This window comes from Canis lupus, chromosome 23 (assembly GCF_048164855.1).
Source record: "Canis lupus baileyi chromosome 23, mCanLup2.hap1, whole genome shotgun sequence".
Classification (NCBI taxonomy): domain Eukaryota; kingdom Metazoa; phylum Chordata; class Mammalia; order Carnivora; family Canidae; genus Canis; species Canis lupus.
In genome coordinates, this window is record NC_132860.1 from 19,657,176 (window position 1) to 19,684,104 (window position 26,929).

The following is a 26,929-nucleotide window of genomic DNA, read 5'->3' on the forward strand; positions in this document are numbered from 1 at the left end:
GTCACCTGTGCCACTTGGCATGCCTGCTGTGACAGGGAGTCACTTGCCCGCTACCTGGCTTCCATCCAGGTTCCAGAATCTTTCCCAAGGGCCTCAGTGTGCTGGGGAGTGTGCCAGCGAGTCCAAGCATGGGCAGCATTTCCTGAAAGCTTGTCTGCAGAAGGCACGTACACAAATATAACCTGATGGGGCGTATTTGCTTAGTGTCAGTTTTATTGTGTTTCCAGCAAGCAGACAGACACAGGGGAGGGTAAGACAGGATGAAGCTACAGGTGGGATCCTCACCCTTAGGCTGTAGGCTGGTTTTCTGGAGGAAGTAGCTTTTGAAGGGCTTACAGGAAGGTCTTGTGCAGACATGAAAACAGGCTACAGGGGGCAGACCATTATTTTTTAGGATGAGATGCTGAACATAAGGCTGAGTGAACAAACATACATATTCGATGCTTTCTTGGGCAACAGAAAGACCAGGACCTGCAGAATTTTCTAGCCTTATTTTCATTTGGAAGCTTCATTATTCTGAATGGCTCACCTAAACTTGTCATCTCTAAAATGGCAATTATAAAGACTTCTTCCGAACGTCTCAGAGGGTGGCATTAGATGATGTACAGAGGAGCACTTTGTCACTGGCAAGGGGTATTCAAATGTGAGTGGTTTTACTTTCCTCTTATATCTCCTCAGCTTGGTGAAGGAGCAGAACTGGGGGACGTGGAGATTAAACATCAATAGGAAGTGATACTTTAGTTGGGCAGTGAAAAATGGAAGACTAGCAATCGGCACTTGTGCAGGAGGAAAGAGCTTCAGGAAAGGCCAGGGGCCAGGAATATTAGGAGGCGGGGTACATTTTGGCTAACTGTTGGGGGTAGTAAGAAAAGGCTGGACGTAAGCTAGATCAGCATGTGGACAGCCTTGAGAGCTGGGAGATTTGGTTGGGTGTTGGAAGTTGAAAATTTCTGAACAACAGACCATCTAAGCTCTTGGAAGATGACTCAGGCTTAATATCCAGGGAAGGATGCATATGGGAGCCCACTTCTAGCCTCTCTCCCTGAATGTGATCAGGGGATACTGTATTGCAAAGGGGCTGTGGCCTCAGTGTCCCAGAGAGCAGTGTCCACAGCCTTACTGCTCTCTCTCCGTGCTGTCCTGCATTACTCCAGAGGCTGCTTTCTCTTTGTCTGGAGTTTGTAAATGATCTGGTTTCCATCATTCCAGGCATAGAGCTGCTTATCTCTAGGGTTGTAATGGATCATGGAGTGACTTCTTGGCCGCCTGGGGAAGAACAGTTTGGGCAGATCCTCCTCACCAATAGTGCCCAGGGGATCGTAGACACAGGTGATGCGGTGAGGGCCGTGGCCACCAGGACTATAGACGACATACAGAACCCCACACAAAAGGAAGGAGGCTTCAGCATCCTGGCTTCTGCATGGAGTGTCCCATGAGTGTTCCACTCCCAGTGTGCCAGGTTCAATTTTTGTGAGAACCAAATGGCCATAGATGCCTGGCCCTGAGTGGATGGCCCAGAGCCCATGCTCATCCACAGCCAGGTCTATGTACGTTGATGGGGAGTGCTGGTAGACCAGTCCTCGGCCTGCCCCTCCTGGGAGCAGCATTCTATCTTCCACAGTCCTCTTCTGCAGATTATATTTGATGATCTCGTTGAGAGTCCCTTGGTTGTGAAAAAACAGAAAACCTTTGTGGATCACTTGGCCTGTTCCCTGCCAGGAATGTGTTAGGATTAGCTTCCTCGGGGCTGGCTTGGTGCTATCCTCCATGAATGCCCGTATGTTTGCAAATTCCCACACGGTTTTGTTTCTGGATCCAATTAAAAAATAAACCTTTTGGGAATTGCTGGCAGCATCTTTCATCCAAGAGCCATGTGTGTCCGTAGTCTTCTTCACTATTTTCAGAGACTTAATGCCCATCAACATGTTGTCACAGCCTGGCCAAATGGGAGAAAAAGGAGAGGTACTTTATATACATGAGATGTCTGCTTTTCTCACAGATTACTTCTTAATTTTCTGTTTATTGAAGCAGGGTTGACTTACAATGTTACATCAGTTTCATATGTACAACATACTGATTCAACTTCCCTATACGTTATGCTTGCTCACAAGTGTAGTTACCATCTGTCACCACACAACACTCTGACAATACCATTGACTATATTCCCTATACTCTATCTTTTATCACATTTATTCATTTTGTAACTGGGAGCCTGTGCCTTCCACTGTTCTTCACCCATTTTGCTCCCCGCAACAATGGTTTGTTCCCTATATTTATGGGGTCTCTTTTCTTTTCTTTTCTTTTCTTTTCTTTTCTTTTCTTTTCTTTTCTTTTTTTTAGATTCCATATGTAAATAAAATCATATGGTGTCTTTCTCTAACTTATTTCACTTAGTATAATACCCTCTAGATCTATCTATGTTGTCACAAATGGCAAGATTGCATTCTTTATGGCAGAGTAACGTTTTATATATACCACATCTTTATCCACTTATCTATTGAAGGACATTTAAGTTGCTTTTATGTTTTGGCAATTATAAATAATGGTGAAATAAACACAGGGATGCACATATCTTTTCAAATTTAGTGTTTTTGTTTCTGTTGGGTAAATAGCCAGTAGTGGAATTACTGGATTATATGTTATTTCTATTTTTAATTTTTTGAGGAACCTCCACACTGTTTTCCACAGTGGCTACAACAATTTACATTCCCACTAATAGTATACAAGGATTCCTTTTTACTCCACATCCTTGCCAACATTTGTTATTTCTTTTTGATACTAGCCATTCTGAAAGGTATGAGGTGATATCTCTTTGTGGTTTTGATTTGCATTTCCCTGATGATTAGTGATATTGAGCATCTTTTCATGTGTCTGTTCTAACAGATTGCTTTTTTCCTTCTGTGTCTAGAATAAAGTTATCACACATAGATCAATCACAATTTATCGTATGGTTTAAAGAATCAAAGAGCTAAATGAATAAATGGGTTCTTGTTAAGGGAGTTGCTATCCAATTAGAAGAGTCAACATTTCATTCAAATCAGGATTTAAATAGCTATTTGCTGGGTCAGAGACCCTGTTCACCTTCTTGGGGTTGAGACAGCAAGAATCACTTAGGGGCAAAGCTGCCTAGTTCAATTCCATTTGCCAAGATTTTACCAATTATCTACTGTGTACTTAGCTTACAATGTTCCCAGAACCACGCTAAGTAAGTATTGAGGATAAAAAACATAATATCAACCCTAAACCTTGAGGAGATCACTTTCTAGTGAAGGATTCTGGCCCTTAATCCTATTAGAACATTATAACTAATCCATTCCTTTATTTACTCATGAATGCATATATGTAGTCAGCAGACACTGGATCCATACAAAAGGTGAGATACTGAGCTAGGTGTTATGAACTGAGGTGCAAAGGGCTGAGGGGCAATGATGAGTTAAGATTGGTTCTTGCTTTATAGAAACTACAATAGAAAACTTAAAGTGGATTTTTTACAAAAGGGCAGAGGATGGTAATATCATTTGAAGAAGGGGATAACCTACATTTGATTTGATCCTTGAGGGGTGCCATTCTGAGATGGTTGGGAATAGCATTCTTTGCAATTCACAAAACCACATTTGGGAAAGTCCTTCATGACTCCTGTTAGTAAAGTAGTGTAGAATTTAATCCAATAATTGCTGTTGCCTCAAACTAGATGCATAAAAACAAAGTAGTAGATTGAAACCAGCTCTGTGCCTGGAACATTGGGCAGTGGGGTGGGGTTAAGGAATATGGATTTTATTCTACTGGCAGGTAGGGAGCTACTGAAATTTTTGAGCAACAGAGTATCATGGTCAAGATTAATTAAGCAGTCGTGTGTATGATGGATACATAGGAGAGAAACCAAAATCAGGGAAACCAACTAGGAGAGTATGTCTTATATTCTAAACAGGATCATAAGGGTCTGAAATAGGTGGAGGAAGATGAAGTAACAAAAGGGCTTTACATTTCTCTGGCTTCTCTACCTTCATGCAAAAAACCTCCCTTCTTTGTATCTCATGCTATCGACTCCTTCTAGTCTAAATCACTGATAGCTCTCCAGGACACTACCCCATATGCATCAAGAGCCCGGTTACCTCAACCTCTTCAACTCCACAGCACAACGCTTTCAACCTATTCTAGCAACCCCCTCCCACACCCATATTCTGGATCCCTGCCCCCCATCCCCTGGAACTGCTCCCTATTAGAAATGGAAAACTCTACTCTCCTACCCTCTGCAACAATTCCTTACTCTTCCATTTCTCACATTTTTATTCTTACCGACTCTGCTCTTCCATTTCCTCATGCCCTCCAGTCCCTTGACCTCTGCTTTCTCCCAGGCTATCAGCTTCTGTTCCTATCTAGCCTGGACTACTGCAATACCTCTCTCACCAGCGCCCTCACCCACCACCCCCTTGTTATTCCACAGTTACCCACTCTACAAAAACCCCTGGTTCTGGGTGAGTTCAAATATCTGGCTCCGTCCCAGAGTGTGTGGTAGAGAAACTCTCTCAAAAATGTGTCATTACACATTAGGGATCTCCAACTTCAGCTGAGCACTAAGTACCATACCGCTCTCTCCATGGTTAGGCCCCCATCTGCCACATAGCAGGTGTCTTAAATCTGCACCCCCACCACATACACACACACTACCTCATCAGTCCGTACATTAATAACAGACTAACTCCTTTGAAAAAATAAACACCATTAGACATGAAGTCCCTCCATTTCCTGTCCCTCACTATAAACTTTTCTTAAGTTGTTCCTACTCTTGCTACCCTCCCACACATCTTAGAAGAGGCACATCATTCCTCTTGTCCAAGACTAATACATTCACTTGTGCTCTGATCTCACTCTTTTCTGGCTTTTTTTAAGTTTTTTTTTTTTTCATTTATTCATGAGAAACACACAGAGAGAGGCAGAGACATAGGCAGAGGGAGAAGCAGGCCCCCACAGGGATCACTACCTGAGCCAAAGGCAGACGCTCAACCACTGAGCCACCCAGGTGCCCCCTTTCCTGGCTTCTCGACTCTCTAGGTGAATTGCAACCATTCTATTATTTATCTTTAATTTCTCCTTCACTGCTAGTTCCCTCGCTTGTAAACACCCTGCCTATATTCAAAAACAATTCTCCCTCAATTAGACACCATCCTCTAGCTATTTCACTCTATCATTTTATGTAGTTCTTCCTCCAGAATAGTCTATGCTCTCTTGGTCTATTTCTTCACCTCTCATCTTTCACTTCACAATAACTTCACAGAAAATACCCTTCGTAACATCACCAAGGACTTCCCAACTGAAACTCGGACCTTTATGTTCATATCCTACTTCATCTCCCCACAGCATGACAGTCTTGATCAATTTCTCTTTCTTGAAGATTTCTTTTTTTTTAAAGATTTCTTTTTTTTTTTAAGATTTTTTTTTTATTCATTCATGAGAGACACAGAAAGGCAGAGACAAAGGCAGAGGGAGAAGCAGGCTCCCTGCAGGATCCTCCAGTACCCCAGGATCATGACCTGAGCCAAAGGCAGATGCTCAACCACTGAACCACCGAGGAGTCCCTCTTTCTTGAAGATTTCATTTCCCTTGATCTTTGTGTCACTACTGTCGTTGTGTGTGCCTCCTACTTGTTTCTTCCCTACTTATAGCAGAGACAGTATCTGTGTTCATCAAATGCCATTTCATTTTCCTCTTCCCTACTTGTATATTCGCACCTTTCTTTGCAGTTAGGCTGTACCCACTGATCTGTCTTCTGTCCACTGAGATCTAGACAGACATGGTGGAAGCCACTTCCACGGGCCCTCAAATACACTATCTTCCATGAGATGACCTTAGTATCTTGGAATTCTCATGGGGTCCATGGTAAAGAGGGATATGGGCCAAGATGAAATTAGTTCTACTGGTCATTTCAGGAAAGGTGGGTCACCAGTTCTAGTGAGGAACTCGTTGTTGGGGCTGCCCTGTTAGTCTGTTGTGAGGTAAGCAGTGTCATGGGGGTGGGGAGTGGTGGCTTATTTGAAGCATAAGGAATCCTGTGGGTATCCCTGAAATCCTGCCAAGGTCTGTATGGGAACCATATGGGCCTCTCTCAGTGACTGCTGGAGTGTGTGGTGGTGGGGTGCCAGGCATTTAACACTCTCCCCAGGAGCACTGAGCTCTGTGTGTTTCCCTCAAGGCTTTGCAAAGGCTTTGCTATAAGAAGCTGGATGGGCCAGTGGGTTGTCATTTTCTTCCTAATAGATGCTTGGGTTCTTCAGGCCAAATGAGGACTCTCTAGAGTCAGAGGACAGGAAACAGGGTAAAGGAAGAGAAACTGGACACAAAGAGGAGAGGTGCACAGCCTGAGAAGTTCCAGAAGTTCCAGAAGTTTTGAGGTAAGCAAGCATTTTAGCAAACTGCTTGTTAATGACAGCTGTTTGGATAGAATTCTATCGCAGTTCCTTCATCAATTCATCATCTACTATTACCATACCTTCTTTTCTCTCCTCAAAGCCTCCATCATACCTTCCTCACTCCCATATGAAGGTCTCGACTCTTATTTCACTGAGAAAATAGAAGCCAGTCGAGAACTGCATCATCTCCTGCCAGCATTACTGTAGTAATTTCCCACAGGGAGGCCATACGTCCATCCTTGACTCCTGTACTGCATTCCACATAACAGCCAAAGTGATCTTTTCAAAATATCAGTCAGATCATATCACATGTCTGCTCAAAACTCACCAGTGACTTTCCATCTTACTAAGAGTACAGTTCAAGTCTTTACCTTCCAGGCAGGTGAGCTGTCCTCATGTGGCTTCTCTGGCCTTACAATACTCCCACCCTCTTCATTTCATTCAGTCACACTGGCCTTCCTGCTATTCCTCAAATTGTGCCAAGCACACCCCTGCCTCAGAAATTTGTCACTTTTTCATCCTTCTGCTTGGGAACCATCTTTCCCAGATATGTACACGGCTTCCTCCCTCACTTCCATTAGGCCTGTTCTCAAATATTCCCTAATCATTAAGGCCTTTTCTGACCACTCTACAAAAAATGGCAACCCTCTTCTCCAGGTCCCCATAACCCCCTTACCCTAGTTCATTTTTCTCCATAGTGCTTATTATCTTCTCTCTGACATCCTATAAATGCATCTGTTAACATATTTACTGCTTGACTCCCCTCAGTGGAATGTAAATGTCATGAGAGCATGAGCTTTTTTTATCCATTTCATTCACTGCTGTATATCTTGCCCCTAAGATAGAAAATGTCACACAGTAGGCTAGTATTTACTAAATGAATGAATGAATGAATGAATGAATGAGTTTTCCAACCACCAAATCTAATAACCAATTGTATCTGAACCCATATTCTCTGTCTTGTCTCCTGTTCCCTTTATTTTTGTGGTAGATTTCATCCTCTCTAACTTACTCAAGGACTTAGCCTCAATAGTCTCTCCCTACCTACTGGACTCTTCCCCTTGGTAAACATATAGAACTTTCTAGTGGGGCCCCATTTCTCTCTTCCATTTTTTAATGAAACTCTTCGGTGAGGAGTTTCCTCACCTCCAATTATGTCCTAAGCTGCTCTAATCAGGCCTCAGGCCTTCACTGGTCTAAACTCCTCTGCTTATTCCACAGAATCAGTTCTTGTCAAGGTCACCAACAGCCTTCATGTGGCCGAATCCAAGGGTCAATTCTTAGTCTTATGTCCTAATCAACTTCTCAGCAAAATTGGATTACTTAATCACTACTTCCCCTTGAAAGTCTTTTCTCTGGTTTCTGGAACACCCCTCCTTTTGTTTGTCCTCCCGTCTTTCTGGATTTTTTTTCTTGGGATCCATTATTGGTTCTTTTTCCTCTCTCACTTAAGGAGTAAGTGCTCTGTCCTCACATCTCAGCTCTGAGCCACCTCATTCTATCTTATGGCTTTCAGAGCCACCTCATTCAGCTTCATTCTGATGGCTCTGCATACATGTAAATTCTAACTAATGATGAATTCTGAATTTGCCTCTGGAATGACATCCTATCTAGATGTCTACTTAGTCCCAAACTCACTTATCCAACTGCCTGCTCGATGTCCCTACTTGGACATCTTTAAACTTAACCTGTTCAATGCAGAACTCTTGCTTCCCCCCCCCAAAAAAAAACCTCTCTCTCTCCCTACTTTTCCCATCTTAAGCAAAAAACATCAACCAAATTTCTTACCTAGAAGTCATTCTTAACTCCTTTCTCCCCATCTCCCCACTACTGGCAAGTTCAGATATTAAAACTAACCTTTAAATGATGTTATACTTAAATTAAAATGCTCAAATATGTCTCTCTCCTCTTTTTCTCACCACTCATCCCTGTACTCCCTGAATCCTCCCCTTTTGCCTAGACCACTTCAGTGGTCTCCAACTTGTCTCCCCAATTTTATTCTTGCTTACCTACAATATGTTTTCCATGATGCAGGGGATGTGATCTTTTTAAAACCATGAATTATATGGCTGACCATTAAACCCATTCTCCTATCACTCTTGGAATAAAATCATAACCTCTTACCCCATCCTAAATACCTAAATGATATGGCAGCTGCCTGTCTATGGGACTTTATTCTCTACTCTCCCTCTTGTTCACTGTGTTGTGATTATGCTGGCTTTCTTGCTATTCTAGGAGCATGTCAAGTTTGTGCCTAATAACTCCTGCAGTTGTAATTCTTTCTGCCTTTGTACTCATTTCCCTGATCCTCCCACAGTCTGCTCCTCTCAGCCTTCAAAAATCAGTTTCAATATCATCTCCCTAAAGGGCTTCCTATGACGACTGCATCTAAATTTAAAATGGTCTAATACAACATCTTTCTTATTTCCTTGAGATCACTTGTCATATTCTGTAATTATGTCATCTGTTTTATTTTCTAGCTTATTGTCCTTTTCTCCCACTAGACTATAAGCTCCACAGAAGTAGGGCTTTTGTCTTCATGTTTACTATTGTACCCTACTGCCTACTAACTCAGTGCTTTGTGGGTTCAGTAAATATCTGTTGAATTAATGAAGAAAAGAGCTTAATTCAAACAGATGTTTTTCTAGGGCCTATACAGTATTGTGCATCTGGAGTTCTGACAACAGGCCGGTCTTAAATAAATAATAATTTGTAAAGTATTTTAAAGCTTTTAAGATACTTTAAGATCCATGATTTCATTTAAAAATCTGACACAAGGTGCTGGTCAAAGAACATATGGCAGGAGTGGGGATGGGGATCAAAATTAGCTGGGAGGAGCTGAGCTCCCAAAACTCAGTCTTTTACATTGTCACGTCATCATCGGCTGCTCCCAAATGCCCAGGGGCCTTGGGGCCTTGCCTGGTCCCCAGCGTGGCCAAGGGAGGCACTAGAAAAGTCTGTCAGCCATCAGTTGCCACCATGTCCCCCTGTAGACATGCTTTATAAAAATTGGATTGTTTCCAATGTTTCCAAGGATTGTTTCTTCGTGGCCTCTGGGTCCACTTCATCCTGGCTGGCCTGGTTATAGTCCCCCCTTGCTGCGAGGGATATGTTCCAAGACCCCCAGTGGATGCCTAGAACTGTGGAAATACACACACACACACACACACACACACACACACACACACACACACATAAATGTTTTTCCTGTATATTATACATGCAAAGCTATGATAAAGTATAATTTATAAATTAGGCACAGTAAGAGATTAACAACAACTAATAATAGAACAATTATAGCAATACACTATAATGAAAGTTCTGTGAACGTGGTCTCCTTCTCTCTCAAAAGTACCTGAACTGTGCTGTCTTCACCCCTCTTGTCGTCACTAAAAGTGTGAAAGCGAAACCACAGACAAGGGGTGATTAATGTATAGGAAGCTAACCCCTAGGGACAACAGAGAAGCCTGGGCTAACTGCAAATCTTATGCACTGCAGGAACAGCTAAGGGAAGGACACCCCCACCCCCGCCAGGCTGAGAGGAAGAGAAAGGACTATGAGGGGGTCCTCTGGGCTATACCTTTTCTCTGCTTCTCAAGCTGAGAGTGTCTCCTGTGCACCCTCTGCTCTTCCCACACTCTCTGGTGATCACAGAGGATGAACAAATGAGGGTTTAAGCTCATCGGTGTCTTTTTTTTTTTTTTTAATAGATGCCTTTAATAGGGAAGAGGAGGGGTCCATGGACCACTAGAGAAGCTCAGAGATTGTTTGCAATTGAAGAACAAGCACAAAGGCTTGAGAAATTAATAAATATCTACAGATACATATAATTTGCTTTGCACAGTAGCAAGCACTTTATTCACATCATCTTGCAATAAGTGCTTATAATAAGCCTAAGTGGTCCACATTTTAATCTCCATTTTCCAAATGAAAAGAAAAGAGTTGGACAAGTTACTTGGAAGGTCACAGGGCTATGGGTCCTCTGAGCTCAGTGTGAACCCAGAGGCAGGGCAAGCCAGGAAATCTCCAGCCAACCCCCGGGGACATGCCCATCCCTCCAGAAGGAGAGTCTGTGGCTTACAGCACAGCTACAGAGGGGGACTGTGTCTAAGAACAAGGCACATTCAACATCTCACAAGGGAGAAAATGTTCATTTAATATACAGCAGAAACTAGTACAATCATTCTCCTTTCTCCTTCTACTCCTCCTACTACATGCGAATCCTTAGAGAAATAGCAAAACAAGAGAGTGTTGATAGATGGTTTTGATTAGGGAGAGACAGTCCTGAGAATACAGAAATACAGAAAACACAGAATTTCCCCTTGTGCTGTCCTTCCTTTGTAGAGGAAACTTGGGACTGGGAGTCAGAGACCTGAATGGTCTGAACCCTGTCTCTGGTTCTCTGTGTGTTTCCCCACAAGTCCCTTGGTCAATCTGCCCTTAGTCCTAAAATGGGGGGTTTCGGTTGGATGTTCTCTATATTTTTTTCAGGACTGAGAGTCTATAATTTTAGAAATTCTTCTTTTGGAATTTGGAGAAAATATACTTTTAGTGTGTTTGTAAAAGGGTAAGAGAACTGCCTGCTGTGCTTCTCTTGAGCAAGAGATAATTAGCAGGAGAAAAAAGGTTGAGGAAGGAAATAAATTTAAAACCTTTGAGTTCAGCCAAGATGCAAATTATTTAACAGAATCAATGGCGAGCAAGGTTCCACCTGCAAACCAGAGAATGCAAATCTGTGGTTTTTCCTTGGGACACAATTGCAGACAAGCAATTAGGCTAGGATTTGGCCTAAGGCCTCACAGTGACTTCATATACAAATATCACTTATTTGAATTTTTTAAATACCTTTCCCCTTATTTAACATAACACTCTCTCCAGATCTGGTGAGACTTGTCCCTCTACAGGGGAGTGACTCAACTCTCCTCTAGTTATGTCTCAGAAACATAGATCTGGATGTTGATGTTGAGGAGTGGGAAAGAGAGATCACAGGGAAACAGGTAGAGTCTAGAAGTACAATCCAGATCAGAGATATCCAAATAATGATGGGCATGGGAAAATTAGTATGGATTCGAGAAATAGGAAAAGAGGGGTCAAGTCTTAGCCACTGGTTAGATGGGAGGAGCCTTGAGGGATGGGGGTGATGGAATATGGAGGGATAGACACAGAGAGGGAGCTTCTGGGTTTGCTTGGGAAAAAGAGGAATGAAATATATTTTTTAAAAACCCTCCTGTAAAACCATGAGTATTTTAAAATAAAAACAAAACAAAACAAAAATGAGTATTTTGACTGCTTCTTGAAATTCTGTGCTACAGGGATCCCTGGGAGGCGCAGTGGTTTAGCGCCTGCCTTTGGCCCAGGGCGCAATCCTGGAGACCCGGGATCGAATCCCACGTCGGGCTCCCGGTGCATGGAGCCTGCTTCTCCCTCTGCCTATGTCTCTGCCTCTCTCTCTCCCTCTCTGTGACTATCATAAATAAAAAAAAATAAAAAAAAAAAAAAGAAATTCTGTGCTACAAAACTTGACTCTTTCAACAACCTGGATTGTATTCATGTTAATAAACATTAGTCAATACCTATCGAGTGACAGGTATAATGTCCGGCTCCGGAATGATAAAGGTGGAGCTCTTAGATGAGCAATTAATTACAAAAGCTTTGAGCAAATATAATGAAATTGTCAGTGTAGACTTAATTTGTTGAAATTGGGGCTTCACTGTTAGAAATTAGGGCTGTTTCATGCTTTCTGCCCACAGAATAAATTTCAAAGATCTCAGTATGGCATTCACGGTCCTTCGCCGACCTCCTCTAGGCGCTGCCCTACTCCACTGGGCTGGTCACTCGTCACCAACTTGCCATGACCTCTTACAAGTTTTAGACTTTTCCCATTTTATTCCTTAGCTCACTGTCACTAACTTGGAATACATCTACGAATCCTTCAAAACAAAATTCTCTGGCTCCTGCAGAGTAATCTGTTGCTCCTTCTTGCGTGTGCACAAAGCATTCAGTGCAGATCTCTTCCAGAATGTTATCTTGCTGAATCAGAATTGCTTACTCACTCTGTTTTCCTGTAACTACTCGGATGGGGGGTGGGTCTTATTTCTGTTGTTTTGCTTTGTTTTGTTTTTTAAAAGATTTTGTTTATTTATTCATGAGAGACACAGAGAGAGAGAGGCAGAGACACAGGCAGAGGGAGAAGCAGGCTCCATGCAGGGAGCCCGATGTGGGCCTCGATCCCAGGACTCCAGGATCATGCCCTGGGTTGAAGGCAGGCGCGCTCAACCGCTGAGCCACTCGGGTGTCCCTTATATCTGGTTTTATCCAGAGCGCCTGGGACCCACTATGTATATCCTTCCTATTTAATCTCATTGCTTACTGTCTACAAACTCAAGGATCAATTTGATTTGGAGAAGACAGTATTTGCCAGTGTTCAAACTTCTATCCCCGTTCATGCTCTGCCAGCTTAGAAATTGGATGGATTTAAATAGCAAGAGGTAGGTGCGGGCATTCGCAGGTGCTCTTTCACCCTCTTGAGTGCCTGAGTAGATGGATGGCAGGAAAGCAAGAAGGTTGGCTTGTGTGAAATGGTGCTCGGTGAGCCATAGGAGAATTTCGCTTTGCAGGAGGGTGCATCCAGGGCTTTGAAAGGGTGGTGCACACTAGGTGCTCTGTATGTTGGTTTTGGTGAGTCATAGAGAAATCTTTAGTAAATCTACTCTAGGAGTTGTCCCAGGTTCCCAGCATTAAATTCAAAGTATTTCATAGTCCCCACTAAGGTGCCCTGACATCTTCCCCTTATCAGTGATTAACAGTAGCTTGTGAGAAAGAAAACAGATTTGCTATATGGCTGGTTGCTTGCATGGCTCTGTTCCTCAACATCAAATTGAGAACTACACAGAAGCGCATGGAGGCCTGGAAGATGTGTGAGTGTGAGTGTGAGTATAAGTGTGAGTCAGGCCGGCTCCTTCCATGGGGTCCCTACAGCTAGAATCCAGCACAGCCTACTGCTTTCAGATGTTTCCTTTGGGCACTGGCCAGCTGCCCTAACTTCCACACCTCATCTGATTTTCTTCCGTGGGATTTATTATCCTCTATCTGACATGTTTTAAATTTATCTGTTTAATGTATTATTTTGGGGGGCGCCTGGGTGGCTCAGCGGTTGAGGATCTGCCTTCGGCTCAGGGCCTGATCCTGGAGTAGGGGATTGAGTCCTGCATCAGGCTCCCCACATGGAGCCTGCTTCTCCCTCTGCCTATGTCTCTGCCTCTCTCTGTGTGTCTCTCATGAATAAATAAATAAAAATATTTTAAAAAATAAATGTATCTGTTAACATTATTTATTGTTTGACTCCCTTCAATAGAATGTAAACCCTACCAGGGCAGGGCTTTGTCTAATCTCTCTTTTTTTTTAACTGCTGTATGTCCTGTCTTAAAATAGCATCTGGCATATATTACAATCTTTCTATTTTAATTTTGAATGTGGTAAATATTGATAGTTGTAACTTATATCAAGAAAAATTTTTTGGGATCCTGAATAATTTCTAGAAATGTAAAGGGTTCCCGAAGCTAGAAGTTTGAGAATGCTGTCCTAGAGGCGCCACGCCATCAACACTCATGGGAAGTGAGGCACTGAAGTGGGTATCCTCTGAGGAATTTCTGACCAAACAACTCCATTTTGAATCAATTATCTGACTGTTGCAACATTTAAGCATTCCGAGATTATAATTATGAACTTTTTGTTTTTGTTTATTTTTCATTTAAAAACTGAGCTGGTTTTTGTGGTGGGCTTTTTTTTTTTTTTTCATAGTGTTTTTTGTTTGTTTTCTTCCTGTAATCCTATTCTTACCAAACTAAAAGGGATAGAAATGTTCTCAATTTCTAGGCGTGGTACTCCCATTCTCCCATTTGCCTGGTTAGGAAACAGAGTCATTTTGACATTGTGCCACCGATTCTTCCTGTGAATCTCACTTCATCTTGTTCTCACCATCCTGTCTCAAAGTCCAGAACCTGCTCTCTTGAACTTGAACTTTGCAGCAGCCTCAAAACCATCAGCTACACACTAATGCCTGATTTACTGATTCCAGTAGAAATTTGCATTTGTAAAAACTGATCTTGTTTAATGCCTGTTTACAGGAGCATTAAGATCAAAAATCTTTTTAGATGCTGTCAAAGGTTCTAGTGGAAGGGTAGGCTCTAGAGCCAGACTTGGAACTTGCTTTGGCCGAAAAAATTGGGTACAAGTGACCAGATCTTAGTGTGCTTGTGCCTCCTCTCTCAGAGGTCTGCCTCCATCACCGCCCAGGTTCACCTCCTGAAGGATCAGGGACCATGTGGAGGAGATCCAAGCCATGGCAGCTGAGATCATCCTCAACCAGGCATCCCTCAGGCCATGTGCCCCTGGGACCCCAGCCAAGAGCACCCACCCCAGCCCAGGTCTGCCCAGCTGCCCTGCAGACTCCTGAGAAATAACCAATGATTATTGGTTTAACCCACGAAGTCACAGCATTGCATTATTGTGGCAACAGATAACTAAGCTGGGCTCTGGCTGTTAGCCTGGCTTTGTTTAGATGGCTTCCCTGCTTGGCTGTAGCTTTTTGAGGATGAGGATGTTACCCTGGTCAATTCCATAGCTAATGCCTCACAGATAGAATGGGGTGAGGGCACGGTGAGCAGAAGGAGGCTGAGATGAATCTGGTGTGTCTGGGGGGGGGGGCACATTCCTGAATGTAACAGGAGTATGGGAGGCAGATGGGACTGCATGAAACACTGCACCATAGTTTCTTCATCTGACAAGAAGTCACAATGGTATCTACCTGGCGGGGTTGTTGTAGGCTTTGGACAACATAACAGACAAGAGGCCTTAATGCAGTCTTTGGCAAGTAGTTGCCCCCACTTTCTAATAAACTATTCCTCAAGGTCAGAAAATATCGATTTCAATTCTGTTCCAAGCACTGTGATAGACTTGGAGAAGATAGCATGAATAATGCAGGGGCGCATGAACCCTATTTAGTGTGTTCAGAATAGCACATCAGACACAGCACAGAGCAGTGGGTGGATGGGGACAGGCAGTAGAGACATAAGGTGAGGCTTGAAGTTCATGTGTTCAGCCATTGACGTGTTATCTCCCTTTACAGAAAGGTAAATAGGGTAAATATAGTGCAGACGATAGTCATAGTTTTTATCAGCAGGTGTTACTTTCGTGGAAAGTGACAAAATACTTAAAGCTAGGTTGAGGTCAGGTTGTAAAGGGCTTTCTTTATGCTATTTTATGGGGTTTGCTTTACCCTATAAGTTGTGGTTACTGTCAAGGTTGCTAAAGCAATGATGCAGTAACTCTAGCAGGCTAAGCCCGGTGACCATACAGGACAGAGCCCTGGAACGGGCAGAGCGTGGTGGCAGGAAGCTCGGTGAGCAGGCTCCGGCAATAATCAGGACAAGAGACGAGGAGAGAACAGTGCCCATGGAAAGAACACAAGAAGGCTTTGCAGAAAAAAAAGGGTCTACTGGCTTTGGTGACTGGTCAGATGAGGGCCAAAGAGACCTTTCCGAGGTTTCTAGCACAGGGAAGTGTGTGTGGAACTCCTCTGCTGAGAAAATCTTGGTGGTGGCGGGGAGGGGGGTGGTTGAAGAGGAGTGTTTTAGTTCTAAAAGTAAACGAAGGAAAGGCAGGGAATTAAAAACCAAGGAGGTGGGGGAAGAAAACTGACCCTTCTCAGGGTTTAAAAAAATGATTTCAAGTAATCTGTGAGTAGGAATCATCATCAAACAGTGACCAAGAGGACTGTCTCGGTCCTCAGGTGTGCCCCACAAGGAGATCACAGGCCAGCTGGGCCTCCTGGGTGCAGGCACTGACACAGAGGCCTCCTACCCCGAGTGCCTCCTGGACGGCCCTGGAGATGGCCACCCGGCTCCCATTCCCCCTCCTGCGCACACCCGCCCTCCCCACTGCCCTGTGGCGGGAATGACCTTCCCCAACCTCCCTGGGAGCCCTGACGCACCCATGCTTGCCACTCTTGAGCACAGCAGCACAATGAGAGAGGCCAGAATGTGTAGGAGGCAGCTTCCCCCTCCCCCCAGTCTGCGGCCCAACTCTGGCATCTATTAGCCAGGAGACCCTGGGCAGCTGGGTCATGCTCTCAGTGCCTCGATTTCCTCACAGATAGAATGGGGATAACTGTAATAGGTACACATAGGGCTGTGTGAGAATCGGATGATATAATACAGTAAGATAGATACATACTTAAAGACGACTCAGCACATAATAAGCACTCAATAAACAGCAGCTCCTAGGAGTCGCATTACTGTCATTCCCGAAGCCTGAAAGCATGAGCCGGCTTAGCACAGAGGAAGCCCCCTTCCAGTTCTTCCACCTGCTCTCCGTGAGGGCCTCTCTGCTCCCACAGGCTGTTCCACTTGCTTGAAGCAGCCTCTCTACTCTACTCTCCATTTAATCTGTTCTTTTCCATTATGAAAACTCAGCTTGAGGGTTACTTTCCAGATTCCACATCCCTCCCCTGCCACCAGCTCCACAGCAGCCCTGACCATACTTCACTCTTAATGGCAGCCCCTTGTCCTTCAGTGAGAGTGGGCAGCGCTCTGGCTGTTAGCCTGGCTTTGTTTAGATGGCTTCCCCGCTTGGCTGTAGCTTTTTGAGGACAAGGATGTTACCTTGGTCAATGTTCCATAGCTAACGCCTGGCACAAGGCCCAACATATACACCTGGAACTCAGGAGACATTTGCTGAACTAGTGAGCAAATGAATGAGTTAGAGAGAGAATGAATGGGTGTTCCCTCTACCTAGAGCCAAAAGCCACCAGCAACAACAACTCTGGGATCTTCTATCAGTATCTGTAGTGATGGGACTGGAGGTATTCTCCTAGACGGCAGGCCTTCCACATAAATAAACAAAAGAAGTAGTGTGTATATAGGTCTTTCCGGACCCAGCACACCCACCTCTGGGGACTCTGCAGGGGACAGGACAGGATAAGCTCTGCATAGTCTTCTGGTACTGCTGGCCCCATGATGTAGCAATTTCTGGGTAGAGAATGTGTGTGTGCACACCTGCACATATATACTCTCTCTCTCCTGCCGTTACACTTGCATGTATACTCTCAATCCCCTCCCTTATGGAAAATTAATTATTGCAAATTAGATCTTTTAATGCTTTGTGCCACTTGTCACAAACTAGTGGACTTTCCTTGGGAGTTGACTCACAGAGATGTTTTCTTTGGCTTCCAGTGGGTTTATTGCTTTTTGTGTGTGTGGGTTTTTTTTTTTTTTTTTTTTTTTTTTTTTTTTGCTTTTAATGGCTTTGAATATGGGCCAGGCACATTTATAATATCTGAATGGATCCCACAGGTATTTAAATGTGCAGCAATAGACTTTCTTTTTGAAGCCTGATCTAACAAAAGATAGAAGTTATTTAATGCACAAGTCAGAGGGTTACTTGAGGTCACCTATGTGCACCCTTGCAATAAAAGGAGGGGGCATGAAACGGGAAAGAAAATCAAGTCTGCGATAATGGCTTGTTTTGACTGCCTTGAGAATTTTTCTTCATAAGCTGCATACAAATAAAAAGAGGTTAATACTCTTATCCACACAAGAACACAGCCTGTGGAATCTGAGAAAACCTGTTAGTTGGATAAATTCAGTCTGGGTGTCTGAGGCAGCATGCTTTGCCATAAGTTGCCAAGTGCAATGCAAAATTTTTTTACTAATAACAGAGTGCCAAAGATTCCAAATGACTTTTATATATATGTCAGATTATGTACCAGTACTTTCACTCACTGCATTCTAAATTGTGTGAATGTGTGTCTGTGTGTATGTGTGAGTGTGTGTGGTGTGCGTGTGAAAGAGATGGGGAGTGAGGGAGAAAAGAGCAGAATGTGTGTGTCAGAGTTAAAAAGATTTAAGAATTTGACCTAACTGCAGGACATCCGTGGGATTGCAGTCCTCATGTGAATGTCATTTGGGGATTGTCTCTAAATAAAGGGTAAAGACTTGAGAGCAGCTCTATAGGAAATGGCTTCATTATAGGGTGATTCTATCTTATTTATCATCCCCAGTATCTAACCCTTTCTAGTTGAGAAATATCCCAGGAGTAAATGCACACCAACCATATTTTTTAAGTAGGCTCCATGCTCAGCATGGAGCCAATGTAGGGCCCAGTGTGGGGCTTGAATTTATGACCCTGAGATCAAGACCTGAGCTGAAATCGGGAGTTGTATGCCTAACCAGGTGCTCCGAATGCAAACCATTTAGACTGATGTCAGAATTTTCTTGAAGTCTCTTGAGACACAAGGTTGAATCTCCCAAGGAATTTGCACCATTCTCTCCCTTTAGTGTTTCTAAGAAACTCTCTTTGTAAGACAGCATGTATGTATGAAAGGAAATACTGTGACGTGACGATCCCTCCCTGGCCCATAACCCCCAGGTGTTTGCCCACACAATAGTGCTGACTTGAGTCTTAAGGGTTTTAGTAGGAGTTCTGTAGCTGGCTCAGTCCCCACTGGCCAAGGATAGAATACAGGAAGATCAGAGCCTTGTAGGAAGAAGGTAGGTACAGGCAATTAGTACCAGATGGGCCTAGCAGACTAGAGCACGAGGTAGGCAGAGTTCCAAGATTCCCTCCCCTGGTGTAGATGCCCTGCACAATCCCCTCCCCAGCAACACCTGTGAATATGACAGGATAGCATCTGTGATTTGGTTACATCACAAGACAAAGGTGAAGGGACTTTGCAAATATAATTAAGGTCTCAAGCCAGCTGGTTCTGAGCTAATCCAAAAGAAAGTTATTATGGGTGGGCCTGACATACATCAGATACAAATTCTTTTTTTTTTTTTTTTTTAAGATTTTATTTATTCATTGAGGAGAGAGAGAAAGAAAGAGAGAGAGAGAGAGCAGGCTTTCCATGGAGCAGGGAGCCAGATTCGGAATTTGATCCCAGGACCCCAGGATTATGACCTGAGCCAAAGGCAGACATTTAACCAACTGAGCTACCTAGGTGCCCCAAGATACAAATTCTTAAGAAGGACTTGGTACTTCCTGAAGAGAGACGTTCCCCTTCTGGCCTTGAAGAAGCAACAACCACATTGTGAGCTGCCGATGTAGACGGGCAGCTCTAGAAGCTGAGGGCCTCAGTCTTACAGCCATGAGAAAGTTAATCCTGCCAACAACCTTAGTGCGCTTGGAAGAGGACCCTGAGACCAAAGGGTCCAGTTAAGCTGTGCCTGGGCTCCTGACCCACAGACACTCCAAAATAATAAACATGTATTGTCGTAAACTGCTAAATCTGTAGTAGTTTGTTACTTGGCATTAGAAACCTAAGATAGATACAGTTACTAACAGAAATAGCCGAAGGAAAAAAAAAAAGTGTGGAATAGGCACATATACAAAATACAGAAAAGCCTATTCTTGAGGAGAGAACCTCTGAAAATAATAGATCTATACTAATCACATCATTATGATTGTTTACAGGTTTGTCTTCCCCTGAACTAAGCCCTGAGGGGACTCTGCTGTCAGTATTTCTACTATAGGCCATTTTTACAGCCTCCTCCATGGGCTGTGCTGACCCAGACTCTGTGAATACAGAAATGAAGCTGTCCATATGTTCATGGCCCAGTCGAGGAGCAAATACACACAGATATATGTGGTTGAGAGTATTAATGGTTCCCTGGAGGATTTAGTGAGATACTTTGGGAGCCCTAGAAGCCAATCTGCCTGGCAGGAGAGCTTCACTGAAAAAATATATATAATTTATATGACTAAATATATATTAATTGCAAGTGCATGTAGGTAAATTACGGGAGAAGCAACAGCTGAAAATCAACTTGGGTCACTTCATAAAGGGCCTTCCCCATATAAAAAGCCAAGAGATTTGAATGGAATTTTTGCTGTTGATAATTGATAGAGAGCAGAAAAAACAATTCTACACAGAGGTGTAATCTAATTTATTTGGTGTTGTGGGGAGGTCTGTGTGACAGCAGATAGGAAGCAAGATCAGAGGCAAGGAGAGCAGTAAGAAAGCCAGAGCGGGGCGTAGACATGACGTGCTCACCCCTCTATCCCTACTGTAGAGCACAGGGCCCATCCAGGAGGAGAAGGCCAAAAGTGTTTGTTGAACCTTAAACCAAAGAGTCATCAAATGAGAGCTCCAGAGGTGATAGGCAAGAAAGTAGCAATCTCTGAGAAGTTGAAAATTTTCACTCACCATGGAGCTGGGAGAGGAACTATTTCAGGCCTCCAGTGTCCAAGGAATGAGGGAGAGGATAAGGAGTTGAAAAATCAGTAAGTTCAAAATCAGGATGTCTGCTGAGCTCTAGCTGGAGAGGACAGGGCCGACCCCAAGGCCTGAGGAGCTGAGCGAGTCCAGGGACCAGGAGTAGGTCAGGGATCTAACTGAGCACCACTGTTTAGGGCTGGAGTCCTTCCTGACCCCTGGCATGAAAGTTCGGGCACATTCTAGCTCAGGCCACACTGGTACCCAAGCTTTCCCATCAGATTTTTATGCAGCCTCTGTTCATCCTCTGTGGGATCACACTTACCCTTTTTCTCCTTCTTTCACTATGTGCTAACCCCTCTTTGGTCCCTGGTGGTTCATCTCAAGACAATGTCAGCACCAAAGAAAATCATTTACTTATTCAACCAACTTGGTCCATTGCTTCGTATTTTAGATAGACACCCTCCTCTGTCTTCTGCCTCAGCATTAAGATGTTCCCTTTTCTGTCAAAACCTAATAACCCCTCTGTGTTGACAATCCCTCCCTCCACCTATTTGTTCATTTCCTCCCTTAGTTATTCACTGACAAATATACACCGGCCCTAGACACTATTCTAGGCACTGGGACACAGCATTGAGCATAAAATGCAGGATCCAAGCTCTCATAGAGCTGACCTTCTAGAAGGAGAGGCAGAAAATAAGCAGTGAGCAAATAAGTGAACTACAAGACTTCAGAGTATTAAGTACTCCGAAAAAAAATAGTAGAGTAATAATTGCCCTGGGTTTCTTATCTCAAGATATTTTTTTTAAGATTTTATTTATTTATTCATCAGAGACACAGAGAGGGTGGGGGGAAGAGACACAGGCAGAGGGAGAAGCAGGCTCCATGCAGGGAGCCCAATGCGGGACTCAATGCTGGGACTCCAGGATCATGCCCTGGGCCGAAGGCAGGCACTAAACCGCTGAGCCACCCAGGGATCCCCCTATCTCAACATATTTGAGAACAACTACCCAAAGACCTAAGCCAAAAATCTGGAAAGTGTCCTGGACTTATCCTTCTCACTCATTTTTCACTTTCGATTATCAGACACCAAGCCATGGGATTCCAACTCTCAATGGCTCTCAAATCCATCTGGCCTTCTCCATCTCAATGACGCTTAATGCAGACACAATCGGTTGTCCTCAAATTACTGCAGTAGCCCCTAAATGGTCTTTCTTGAGTCTGGCCCTCTTCCTACATGTAGTGCCCCTGACGAAAATCACTGGGTGGTTCTCTCTCATTTTTCCAATCAAATTCAACTCCCTTCGCTTTACATGAGGGTCTTTTATTATCTGGGTCCTGCTGAACCCTTGAGTCTTGTTTCTTTTTCTTTTTTTTTTTTTTTCAATGATAGTCACACAGAGAGAGAGAGGCAGAGACATAGGCAGAGGGAGAAGCAGGCTCCATGCACCCGTAGCCCGACGCGGGATTCAATCCCAGGTCTCCAGGATCGCGCCCTGGGCCAAAGGCAGGCGCTAAACCACTGCGCCACCCAGGGATCCCTTGAGTCTTGTTTCTTGATCCCCAAATGCACCTGCCCAACAGAGCTTCCACTCAGCCACACCTGCAGATCTTCGTGCTCATGTGTTATGTACTCTCACGCCCTCTGGAGGTTGTGCCTGCACCCCACGTGCCCTCTGCTCATTCTTCACTAACGCTTTGTTCAAAACTCAGATCAAGCATCACCTCACTTTGAAACACCCTTCTTATAATGCCCCATGGAGTTCTTATTAGGATTACATGGAGAAGATGTATGAAATCTTTAGCACAACACCGGCAATCAGCTTTTATCTTATTTCCCTGATGGAGTTTCTCACATTTGGGTCAGACATAATTAACATGTAATTAAGGTTTTCCTATTTGCAGTGAAACCACCTCAGAATGCAGACACTGAGCTGGGCAACTCGTCTCCCTCATTGTTTTCATAAAATGGACAGGAAAATTTCTTTCCTATTTATGTTTTTCTTGCTTGATACTTGTTATCATAATTCGAGTTCCTAACCATTATTCTTAATGGCCTGGAAGTGATTTGAATGGGATCACAAGGCTGAAGACAAATCCCTTAGATATCACCATCCTGACAACACACACAGTACTAATTCACTGCAGTTCCCAGTTCCCAGCCTGAGGGTTGGCCAATGCCATCTAAAATTTCAGACTGTTTCTCGGCACATTTGTGGCCGCTGCTGACTGCCAGGGCACTGTGAGAATCCACCAACCTTCCATTCTCTCTGGAAGGATCTGGGACAACACACCTCTTCCAAACCAAGGTCTATCTGAAAATGCCCTTCCTGGGCTGACCCCTCACACTGAAGCTCTGACCTTCTATTGGGCCTTTAGGAACTCTCTGTGCAATGAAAAGCTGCTTTCTGAGGATGACTTTTCCTGCAGACACCTGTTCGCTGCTAAGGTTTCCCTCCCAGCACCTGCACCCAAAAACCACACATCTGGTTCTTAACTCTCATACTTGGCCAGACCCCTATCTGTGCTGAGTCTGTGTCTCTGAGTGTGAGTCCCTAGAAGAGCTGCCAAAGACACAGTTCTCTTACTTGAATTCAGCAGATTCCGGATCTTCTTCTCCTCTTCGGCCTCTTGGATGAGCTTTTCTGTCAGGGTCTTGTCCTCTGATTCCACACACACATCAGCTTCTCTCAGGTACTCTAGGTAGTCGATCTCCCGTTGGGCACGTTCGACTCTCAGGACCAGGTTAGTCACTGCACTCTTATACTCACTCGTGTAGGTTTGACATCTTCCCAGCATAGCGGATATGTTTTTCGAGAACTCTCGGAAGTCTTGAATGTATGCCCTCGTGGCTTGGGTGCATTTTTCCAGTCCTTGCTTCAGTCAGAAAATACATTCTCAAATTATTGCTAGTTATGTAAATCAGCCAAGTAATATAAATAGCTATCATTCACTGAAAAAGATTTTTAAAATACAAATAATCATGATGGGGGAAAAATAAAAATCACCCATAATCCCATAATCACCCATAATGATTTGTTAGCGAATCAGTTTTTAAAAGTTTCCATGCATTTCATCATATATATGAATACATATTTTAAAATGCGATTTTACTATATGTAGGTTTTGTGACATATTTTCACTTGCTGATCTACCGTGAACATATTTCAGTACTAATTAATAGATAGCTACACAATAATTTTAACGATCTAGAATTCCATTGACTTGATGTCCTATTATTTATTCTATTAGATTCTTTTGATGGATATTTGTGGGCTTTTCAAATTTTTGCCATTCGAACAACTCTGAAAAAAATCTTTGTATTTACATCTTCGTGTACTTATCTGGCTTTATTCTAGGGTAGATTTCCAGAAGTAAGCTCCATCCCTAGCACCTGGCTCAGGTCCTAGCACATAGTACTTAATATTTACTGAAAGAAAGAATAAAATGAATGAAGAATGGAAATGGGGTGGCCAGGTTTAAGAGGATGTATACTTAAAGCTCATTTGTCAGTCAATCAAAATGCTCCCCACAAAAGTTGCAAAAATTTAGACTACAAATAGCAGTACGTAAGACTGTTCACTTTGAAGGAAAAGAAAGATGGAGAGGTAGAGAAAGAGGGAAAAAGTAAGAGGGAGAGAGGGAGAGAAAGAGAGAAGCTACCTAAATATATTCTTTTATTTCTTCCTTATCCCTCGGACACAAATGCTTCAGGGTGAGGACTATATTGGTTTGTTTCTAAGTGTCCACACTGGCCATCAGGGACCACCACCTGGAACTTGACTTACCCTCCAGGTCATGACCAGGATGGGAAGATCTATACAAACCACACCCCTATCTTTTTCAATTCCACATTCATAGCCATCAGAGTATTTGTCTATACTTTATACCCTTGTCTGCAGATCAACTTTTCAGTTACTGAGGAAAACCTGCAGGGAAATGCATGGTGCTAATCCCAGGGTAAATTGGTGCTAAATGCAGAGGGACTATGGTTGAGTGTAATTCTAGCACTTTCTAGGAGGCGTGCTGGGGAGGAGCTATCTGAGGAGAGGGCAAGTAAGGCAGCAGCAAAAGGCTACTGGCCTCGGAAGATCGCATCCCCTGCCCCCAGGCCTCAGCTTGTTGGACTGGACAACTTTAGGAAATGCATTCGGGTTGCTCTTTGGAATTATTTTATTTAACTAGATGACCAAATAATTTGGACTTCAAATATATTTATATTGTTCAAGAACATATAGAAAATAAATATTGGTGATAAGAGTGTCTTTGAAAAGGTGTTTTTGGAAGAAGATGAATAATTTACCAAAATTTAACTGGTACAAAAGCAAAGCAATGAAGTATGAAATAATGGCTAGGAGTATGTCAAAGACTAAGGCAGAGGGTTACATTTGTTCCTGGAAGCCTGTCTGTGCCGAAAAAATGTTGGATTTTGTAAATTGTAAACAAGGGGCAGCTTCAACGCATGGAGAAGCAACCCGAGCACTTTCTCTCTATTTAACACGGCTTAAATCTACTCATTTCTAAACCCTGTGCAGTGCAGCAAAGAAGCTAAGATGTAGCTTTTTGGTAGAACATCATGACTTGTTACAGTGGCCTCATGTTCCATCATAAAAAGACAAAAAGAAAAGCTTAAATCTGCTATCATCCTGATATGGTAAAACATGAATAAAAACTGACCCAAATTTTTAGTTTTTCTATTTTAAAAATTGAAATTATTGAATAAGAACAACAATTTGGACATTTACCACCATGCCAGGTAATGGTTCTAAGTATGGATTAATTTTTTAAATCTTCAGAATAGCCATAGGTCAATTCTATTATCATCCCCATTTTACAGATGAGAAAAATTGCTAGATCAGAGCACGGAGTGAAGTCCTGCTCAAGGCTGGGGAGTGGTACAGCCTGGACTCTGGAGTTGGTGCTCCGAGCCACTAGACTATGCGAATGTTCACGCGTTATGTTGGCACAGTATTTCTCAATTACTATGTGGGGAACGTGTATCCCAGTAGATAGGGAAGCAGAGGTGAGATAAGGTGACTTCTGGGAGGGATGTTCCCCGGATCAGGTGCACAGATGCCACCTACCTCCAAGACTTGAAAGCGTTGGTAGATGTAGTGCACCATGGCCGGGTCCTGGGCACACTGTGGTGGGGGCAGAAGAGCTGCCAGGAACAGAACCAGGAAAGCAGAAGCTCGCCGAAGGGCCATCATTGTCCTGCAAACCACCCAGGAGTGGAATCTCCTGAGCTGTGCTCTCTAAGAAAACTCAAGGGTCCAGGTGGTGGTCTCCTGCTTTCTATCCACTGCTGGGAAAATCCTCTAAAAACAGCCAGGGAGCAAAGCCTGCTTGTTTTTCCACCAGATGCGTGATCTCACTTTGCAAGCTGGTGATCAAGTCCAGCTGTTGGCAAGCCCGTCCCTGGAGGCCTTGCAGGTCGACTTGGGCTAGAGAGGTCCTTGGGTCCATCTGTTACCATCACCCTTCACACACGCTGATCCTCTCCAGGCTAGTGGCTGCACCCTCTTGCAGGCCTGGGTGAATGTGCATTGGGGTGGGGGTGAGGGTGGGGAGGGCTTCCCCCCTTTCCTTGGCTCTTTGCGTTTCTGCTTTCCTCCTCCCTGGTGGACTTTGCAGTCCAATCACAGGCTGACCCAACACAAACCACCCCCAACTTCTTGGAGTTGGACTCTCAGATTAGTTTCTGGCAAAAATTCCCAGGATCCTTTTCCCAGAAGTCCTTTTGGGAGACCCCACCCCTCCTCCAGACTCTCTGCATTCCTGTAGCTCTTAAAGGCACAGCAAGGAAAATGAAAGCTTGGCTACACCCCTGTCTCTGAATAGCCAGTGTACAGGGCTGACTGTCCCTTGGGGAGAGAGGTACAATGTGCCACAGGCCTGGCTGTCCCAGGGCTGACAGCTGAAAAATCTGGAGGACAGAGCTCAGAGGTTAAGAGGCACAACAATAGCTATCCATACAGTGATGCTCCCAGAGCCAAGCCATCAGGACATGGAACTCCTTTTGTAAGGAAGTCCTTGAGCTTTTGCAATCTCTTGAAGCTGAATCCTCTTCCTGTAGCTACAGGCCAGCAGTTCATAATTCCTGCAGGCCTTGGTACATCCCTAGGGCAAAGTGGTAAAATCTTCCTTTTTTTTTTTTTTTTTTTGCTTTGCTATCCAGGCCTTTAATGATCTCAATCTCTCCTTCCATGCTTCCGTGGGTGGGTCCAACATACCCATGGTTCTTTCTCAATCATCTACCAAAGCGGGGACATGGGAAGAACTCTGGCCAGGAGTCAGACGATCTGGGTTT

General features: G+C 43.8%; 1 protein-coding gene across 2 annotated transcripts; it reads right to left on the reverse strand.

Annotated features, from left to right (window-relative positions):
* Nucleotides 1-195: 195 nt before the first annotated feature.
* On the reverse strand, nt 196-26,357 carry OLFML1 (olfactomedin like 1). Of its 2 annotated transcripts, none has more exons than XM_072794221.1 (3): nt 25,704-26,357; nt 23,208-23,496; nt 196-1,936 (listed from the first exon to the last, which is right to left on the reverse strand). In XM_072794221.1, exons 1-3 carry the CDS (start codon nt 25,827-25,829, stop codon nt 1,146-1,148), a joined length of 1,206 nt encoding a protein of 401 aa, XP_072650322.1. In that variant the 5' UTR covers nt 25,830-26,357; the 3' UTR covers nt 196-1,145. The 2 variants fall into 2 exon arrangements, with proteins under 2 accessions (XP_072650322.1, XP_072650323.1); XM_072794222.1 differs by having other exon boundaries at nt 23,208-23,572; nt 25,704-26,288.
* Nucleotides 26,358-26,929: the final 572 nt, after the last annotated feature.